The 8,576-nt window shown below is 33.8% G+C and overlaps 1 protein-coding gene across 1 annotated transcript; it reads left to right on the top strand.

The window, feature by feature from the left end:
• The first annotated feature begins 996 nt into the window (after positions 1 to 996).
• On the top strand, positions 997 to 3,512 carry ENT1 (equilibrative nucleotide transporter 1). Its single transcript, XM_048107635.2, has 2 exons — positions 997 to 1,673; positions 2,512 to 3,512. Exons 1-2 carry the CDS (start codon positions 1,142 to 1,144, stop codon positions 3,240 to 3,242), a joined length of 1,263 nt encoding a protein of 420 aa, XP_047963592.1. The 5' UTR covers positions 997 to 1,141; the 3' UTR covers positions 3,243 to 3,512.
• Positions 3,513 to 8,576: the final 5,064 nt, after the last annotated feature.

Genomic DNA, 8,576 nt, shown 5'->3' with positions numbered 1-8,576 from the left:
AAATCTATTTATTAAACACATTTGTAGGGAAAATTAAATAATATTAAAAATGATGATGTAAAAATGAAATGTTGAGTTAGGGAGAAATAAGGGAGAAATAAGGGAGAAACCATTGGAGCAGTTGGCTAAAAGTTGGCTAAAAACTGGGGATAAATTATAGTGCTGATGTGGCGCTGATGTAGCAGAAATAAGGGAGAAATAAGGGAGTTTTAAGGGAACCCATTGGGAGTGCTCTAATCTGTGAAGGAGATGAAGTGCTATTACTATTGAGTTGGAGGCTTGATGTTGGGCCTAAAATATGAAAGTGTAAATGTTATTGGGCTTCTATTTTTAAAGAAGGTTTAAAGCCCATAGGTGTAGCATATTTTTATCTGCAAACACAATTGTGCTGTTGCGCCATAATTCTTAGTCCAGACTCTAGATTAATAATAAATAACTGATCTTTCAATAATTATTTTTTTATAAATAAGACCAAAGTTTGATATCCAATATTGTTAATAGTATAATGCACTTTAATTTTCTAACACTTTTCTACATTTTTATATTGATGCTTTTAACTTGAACTTTTCTCACGTTCATATATATAGAAAGAGTAATATTTTGCATCTTTTTTTTAAATAATAATTATAAATATTTTAGTTATTATTTATTTTGTATTTATCCCTGATTCTTCGAGTTTTGTTCTTTGGATTCGTCAATGTGGACACAATCACTGTTAGTTGGTAGTAATTGGTAGCATAAACAATTCCCGTGGCAATTATTATGTGCTACAGTGCTACTACAGTATCCTCCATTAAAAGTGAAGCGAAGCGGTGGGCATGATTAAATTAATTGGACATAATTAAATCCATAAGCATTTGAAACGTCAGATTTAACTCATCCACGCAAAAGATTACTCAAATCGTACAGTATCTCTTCTCTCCTGTTATTCTAATGCAGTTTCCTCCGATTAGTAGAATATATACATGGTTTAGACTTGACTCTTGAGTAATCGTGTACATATTCCACAAATTTCACATTCGCCCCATAGCCCATATCCAAACAAACTATCTCAAATCCCCAAAATTGAGGATTCGTCCAATCGCAACAAACTCATCGTCTCAACTAAAAAAAATCACCCAAATTCATTAACAAACCGCCGATGGGTACAACTACCGCCATCGCCGCGGTGAACGGAGACTCGGAGTCCGCCGCCCTGCTCCTGAGCCCCAACCAAGTGAAGATCCCCAGGGACACGTTCCACCTAGCATACATTATCTACTTCACGCTCGGCGCAGGCTATCTCCTGCCGTGGAATGCATTCATCACCGCCGTCGATTACTTCTCCTTCCTGTACCCGGACGCGTCCGTGGATCGCGTCTTCGCCGTGGTTTACATGCTGTTGGGGCTGGCTTCGGTGCTGATCGCCATCGCTTTCGCCCACAAATCGAACGCCTTCGTGAGGATCAATGCGGGCTACGCGCTGTTCCTGCTTTCGCTGGTGGTGGTGCCGCTGATGGACGTGTGGTATGTCGAGGGGCGCGTCGGCGTTTACGGCGCATACTATGTGACTGTGGGAGTGGTGGGACTGTGTGGAGTGGCGGACGGCCTTGTGCAGGGGGGTGTCGTGGGGAATGCCGGGGAGCTGCCGGAGAGATATATGCAGGCTGTGGTGGCTGGAACTGCAGCTTCTGGTGAATAATAACCTTTTTGATTGAAAATGCTTTTGGCTGTTTGATGATTTTGACTTGCATTGGATTTTGGTCAACTCTGTGTAAACAAGGGATTTAGGGATCTCATATTGTTCCCCAATTTTAGTTTTCATCCTTATGAGTTGATTGCTAGCAATTTCAAGATTGAAACCGTGATGTTGACTTTTTGTGTGTTAGTTCAAAGATGCATCTGCTGGTGTTTCTGGTTTGAGTTGGGGGTTAGTGGATTCGGGTTTATGTTTCTATATTTGCAACTCAATCTAAGCATGTGATTCACCTTCTGTTTTAGCTCAACACATTTTGAAATTCAACCATGTTTAGTTCAGCTGTGTCATAGTTAGGCATCAATGGCAAAGCTCTTTCATTTATCTAGGCGATGAGAGATCTTTCGGAATTACTCCATCAATGATGATTTGTCTTTACTATTTTGCTTATAATGTAATGCCAAAATTACATTATCTCGGGTATTTATTGCAAAGATTTACACTGTTTTGCAAATGCTTGCAACTGTTTGAATGCATTGTTGGTGCATGATATTTGCAGTTCGATTACATGTCTTTCAAGTTCAACTGTTTGAATACCGTGTTATGTGCTGAAGAAAAAAAAAGATTTAACATATTTTTCTTTAGATAAAGAGGTTGTACATTTGCTCACTTGCATAACGGGATACAACTTGATGAATAAGCTTCAGAAATTAGATGCTACTAATATACTTACTTCCTTGCTCAATTTCACCCCTAGGTGTTGGTTCCACTATTTTAGGTGTGTTACTAAAAATGTGTTCTTGCTACCTTGTTAATATTGAATTTGTCAAATGCAGGAGTCCTCGTGTCATTATTAAGGGTTTTAACCAAGGCTATATATCCTCAAGATGCCAGTGGACTGAGAAAAAGCGCCAACCTTTACTTCATCTTCAGCATTGTTGTGATGATATTAAACATAATTTTCTATAATGTAGCACATAAGCTTCCAGTCATAAAATATTACAACGATCTGAAAAAGGTTGCAGCAAATGAGGAGAAGGAACAGAAAGGGGAACTTACTGGAAAGCTATGGAGGTCGACATTGTGGGAGATTGTTGGGACCGTGAAATGGTATGGGTATGGAATCATGGTCATATATGTTGTGACATTGTGTATTTTCCCCGGTTCTATTACAGAAGATGTACATTCTGACATTCTGAAGGACTGGTTCCCAATTGTTCTTATTGCTTGTTACAACGTCTTTGATCTGGTTGGTAAAACTCTGACTCCTCTGTATCTCATGGATAATGCCAAAGCTGCTATTGGTGGCACTTTCGCAAGGCTATTGTTTCTGCCTCTCTTCTATGGTTGCTTGCACGGCCCTGATATTTTGAGATCAGAAATTCCAGTCATGATCCTCACCTGTCTTCTTGGTCTCACAAATGGCTACTTTACCTGCGTCCTGATGATTTTGGCACCCAAAACTGTCCGGTTACAGCATGCTGAGACAGCAGGGATCGTGCTGGTGTTGTACTTGATTGTTGGTCTGGCAATTGGCTCTATCCTATCCTGGTTTTGGGTCTTATGAGTGACCGGCTTATCTGGAGTGGTCTGGGTGCCTCCAACTCCTAGCCCCGGCCTCGCCCTACTTTGGTAAGAGCCAGTTCTCTCTTAATCCTGGCTTCTACAAATAGTCAAGTTTGTATAACAATTATGTGCTTTATTTGTAATTATTCTGATGCTTCATGCTGTTTTTTAAAATGTTCCTAGCCTTCACACGGGAAGTGTTGTGTAATTAAGAACATGCTGCAATATCACTCGAATTCCATTTCAAATATCAGTTGATGGGTTGTTGCTAGTATCTGTGCTTTCTTGCCTTACCCAGATTTCTAGACACTCTGTGATTTGCCTGCTGTTGTTACGGTTAATGATTAGTGATCACGAGCCATGTATCTTTAGACCTCTAGTCATTCAATTCTTAGTTACCTACTCTTAGAGGCAGTGCTGATAACTCCCAGTCAGCAATGTTATTTAGGACATCAACTGTGTTTGGTAGGGTCGTAGGGACTATGTTGGTGGCCTGTGTTTGAGCATCAGCCTGCCGAAGCCCGCATGAAAAAGGGTCATTTTCTGGGTAAAGGAATCGGGTGGGGGTGCATTGAAGCATTTACCTCGGAAAGAACATTGTGATAAGAGCACAAAATTCTCATTATCCCCTCAAACTCTTTTTCTCGCAAAAATAAAGTTCAGACAAATTAAATCTGATAAACCTTGGCTGGGAATCATTCCTTTTCAAAGTTCCATGAAATCGCCTGACCAGAGTCCAAAGGCGCGAGTAAATCCATTAACAACATGGACTAAAGAAAAAAATTGGGAGGTCAAAATCTATCTATATCTACTAATGGTAAAGGGGTAGGTTTGGAGTTATTTTTTAAAATGTCATTAAGAAGTTGTTTTCTTTTTAAATTCATGTAGTACTCCTATTTTTAATACCTAGGTGAAAAGTTGTACTACTTCTGTCTACTTGGCAGGCACATTCTTTTTTGGATGTTTCAATCTTATTGACATGTTTATTAAAATAGTACATAAAAATATTGTTTTTTATTATTCTCTTATCTACATTATTTACTTTAGAATCAACTCAACAACAAAAATTACAGAAAATCTCGTACCGAATAAAAAATGTTGCACTTAAAATGGTACGAAGATATTTACAAATAAATTGTGTCAAAATGCTGCCAAGAGACGCATGCTTTGAATTTTGGCCAAAATTGGCAGTTTCCACATTAATGTTGAATGATGATAATTTTTTAATTAGATTTTAAAATTAGTAACGTATCTATATATATGATTAAAAATAATTTAATCTTCATCTTTAATGTGAATTAAAGGCATAAAACTCTTTTCTAAAAATTGTCGATAAACTTCTAGATGTAATAGTAACAAATTGTTGAACAGTTTATAAATTACCTTTGTGCATAAAAACTAAAATTGTACTCCCTCGTCCCATTATAAGCGAGACGCTTCAATTTTGCACTAGTTTAAAAAATAATAATAATAAAATAGTTTAAGTAAAGATAACGTAAATTAAGAGAGAATAATGTAAGGAAAACTCTTATCTACATTATTCTCTCTACTTTGACTATTTTATAGGAGTATTATCATTTTCTCAAAATGAGCGTGAAAAAGAAGTGTCTAGCTTATGATGGAACGGGGTGAGTACTTAATAACAAAGCTTCATACATTTATTATTATTATTATTATTAATATAAAATACTAATAGTCTAGAGTTTATTATTTTCTTTTATCATGATAACAGAAATCATATCAAGAATAATCTCTTGTATAAATTTTCTTTTAAATATAAAATTAAGTGGGGAAATGAAGGTTAGGTGAAAGAAAATTCACGTTGTTGACGCTAGTAGTAATGCTTATTTGTTATTATGAGATCATAGAAGTGTGCAGCTGCTATAAGAAAAAGGTGGTGAAATTCACATTGGATCGGAAAATGTATTTTTTTCATCGTATTTCTAAAGATTTGTAGTTTCTGGATGGTTTTTGTAGTTTGGATTTTGGTTTTCGAATTTCATTGGATATAATTATGCAATTTCAGTTTTCCAGTTCAGATCAATTTTCATAGTTTGGATTTTGAATTTTTTATAATTCAGTTCGGTGCGGTTCGGTTCGATTTGAGTAAAAAAAATGAACCAAAAGCTGAATGTTAATCCCTAGGTATATTTTTCCATGTTGATTTGATTTCAAACTTATTTAATTTTATCTTTAATTATGATAACTTATAATCAGTATTTACTTTTAGTGTTGTTTCTCATTTTAATTAATTAACTAACTATGTGAAATTAATAAATTCGGTTGAGTTACATAGTGAGTTAATTAGTTTAGTTACTACTATCACTTATGACTAACTCTTCACATCAGTGAATATCTATCAACTCACCAATATTATGTTTACCAATCTGAAAAAAATGTAGATATCACTACCCTTTACAACATGAATTGATAATATCACAGATTTTCAATTGGATCTCATCTCACCTATGGTAACATTCCTATCGAGACAACGTCTCCGAGTTTTCAAGTGGATATCTTAATGTGTTTTCAGTTTTGTTTGTAGTAGAGAGAACATTTTAGTCGACTGTGGGCTGTTCTAGTGGGTCATAATTTTCTGAAGTGTATAACATGTTAGTCTTTGAATTGTGGGCTGTTCAAGTATTGGGTCATAATATTCTTCATTGTGGGCACTGGCCCACCACTGCTAGTCCTAAATTTGTGGTACTTACTAGATTATTAAAATTTAAAAAAATACAGTAAATAAATGAAAGTGAATTTATAGATGCTGACACAAAAATGGAATCAAAACGGGTAGAGGTGTCACGGGAGAATTGTGAATGAATAGTGTGGATTACACAACGCCAGTAGGAATAGTATGAGTGTTTGTGGTTTGGTAAAAAGTGAAGTGGAGGCATGCATTTCATACCTCAACAAAATTATGTCATGTCCTATGCTTTCCTTCCACTCTTACTTCAGTTTCTAATCTTTTTTTTTTTTTTTTGATAAAGCGTTTCTAATCTTTTTAGTTTCAAACACACTTCCTTTCTCTCATATTTTTTGTTGTGTTTATTTTTTTATTAATGCCGATCTAGGCACTGCTTTCCGCAGATTGTTTGGACTACTTTATTTTGAAAAGTGTACGAATAATATTTCCTCCGTTCATAATTTAAAGTCTCGTTTTGGTCCGGTTGATATTAAGGTGAATTGATTGAATAGATTAGTAAAATAAATCTCTTTTTTATATATTTCATCGATCTATAAAATAATGACTTATTGTGCCATTTATGGAATGCACTATTTTTAAACATGTATTGCTAGTACTTGTTTTCCCACATTTTGTATGTGGATCTCATACTATTTAAATTTTGCACACTTATATAATTATAAAAGTGTAATTCGTATTATATCACTTTTAATCTCATTTTCGTTCACATAATCAATCAATTTTTTAATATTCGCTCTGAACCAAATCGAATCTTTAAATCATGAACGGAGGAAATATTCTTTTTATTAATCTAGTTAAGTGAAATAAAATAAGTATATATGCATGGTATCAGTTCCAATTCTAGTTCTCACTGAACCGAAATAATAAAATGAAACATTATTTAGTAGCTAAAGAAACTATTATTTTCACTATTCATGGATTAGGCTTCATTCGATCCTTCCTTTAACATTGTTAAGTCAAATAAAATAAGTGTGTATATATTTATGGTAACGGTTACTATGTCTCACTGAACAAAAATAACAAGATGAATAATTATTGATTTAGTAGATAAAGGAACTAATTTTTTACATTATTCACGGATTAGACTTCATTTGATCCTTCGTCTAATCACGTTAAGTCGAATAAAATGAGTAATATGTATTCCTATCCTAATTCTCACACTGGGAATTGCTCGTATTTATAGGTCAAAGTGAGAATGAAAAATGAGATCATTCCGGATCACAAATATTTATAAGATTTATAGTGAATGCATTTATTACTAAATATTCCATCCGTCCACGATTAAGAGTCTCATTTCTTATAAATGGCGCGGGTTTTAAGAAATGTTAAGAAAAGTGGGTGGAAGAAAGTTAGTGAAATAAGAGTCTCACTCGTATATAGCATTAGTTTTAAATGATATGTGAGTGGAATGAGTTAGTGGAATGTGGGGTCTTTTTACCATTGAGGTTAGGAGGGAGTAAATATAACATCTAGGTTAGGCTGGTATCATGCAGATTGAGTTGTTATTTGATAAATTCAATATTGATCCAATAAGAACTAAAATTCAATAAGACTTGACTCAAACCCATTAACTTAGTGCATGTTTGTGTCAGATTTTCGTGTTGTATCAAAACTTTCCAGCCCTACTGTTAAAGATGTGATACAATTTGAGTTGACACGGCACAATAATGACCCAAACTTGATATTGCACGATTAAAACTTGATATTACGCAATTAAATCAGATGTAAAAACTTTATCATAACTCAAACTTGAATAATAAAATTTATGTATAATATTTTAAAAATATTTAAAATAATAATATTATTTCTAAATGAACTTATCCAAACACAATCCGAAATCATCAAATTCTTACTTGGTCGATCTGGCAAGGACCCAAACTTAATAAAACTTCACCAAAATCCATCAACTTTTGCGTGTTCGTGTCGGATTTTCGTATCTTGTAAAATATTATTGCCCGGATCTAGGTACAAATTTTGAAGAGGGAAAAAATTATATTTATTCATTTACTTTTTGTTCATTATTTTTTATGTATTCTTCATTATACTCATTTACGAGAAAAATCCAATTATCACACACATAGATATGTACGTATAGTGATTGGTTAAAATGAAACCATGATAATATGATAACATGTAAATACTATTTGTATTTCAGGCACAAATAAATTGCATTAGCGGTGAAAATGAGTTGTATTGTACATAGAAAAAACATTTCCCGGGTTTGATCTCCGAACCAATATTTTTTTTAGGGTAATACTATATGGCCACATTATGGCTAGTCATAAAATGGCATTCTAGTAAATTTTTTATGTTATTGCTATTAATGATTTAAACACCTCATTTAATGCTCTAATAACTTTACACTATTACCCTTTCTATTTAATTGTATTTGTTTTTATTGATTTCATTTCTCTAATCGGTTCTTTCGTTTCTTTTTTAGATTCATTTATTTTTTAATTTTCTATTTTTCAGTGATTTATTTTTAAACTATTTTTTATTTTAAGCTTAAGTTTTATCTTTTTTTAAATATTTATCTATTATACCACACTAAAATTGAAATCAATAATAGCTTATAAGTTGTGACACGATCATATATCCTATAATATTTTTATCATGTGGAGTATATTT

The sequence above is a fragment of the Salvia hispanica genome, chromosome 6, assembly GCF_029641045.1.
Source record: "Salvia hispanica isolate PSC_SH4W2 chromosome 6, Shi_PSC_v1, whole genome shotgun sequence".
NCBI classification, from domain to species: Eukaryota; Viridiplantae; Streptophyta; class Magnoliopsida; order Lamiales; family Lamiaceae; genus Salvia; species Salvia hispanica.
This window is presented reverse-complemented; position numbering and strand designations above follow the sequence as displayed.

Excerpts from the sequence above, each read along its gene's own strand:
- ENT1 (XM_048107635.2), top strand. The coding sequence starts at position 1,142 with ATGGGTACAACTACCGCCATCGCCGCGGTGAACGGAGACTCGGAGTCC. Across the intron at positions 1,674-2,511 it reads GGCTGGAACTGCAGCTTCTG|GAGTCCTCGTGTCATTATTA; the intron begins GTGAATAATAAC and ends TGTCAAATGCAG.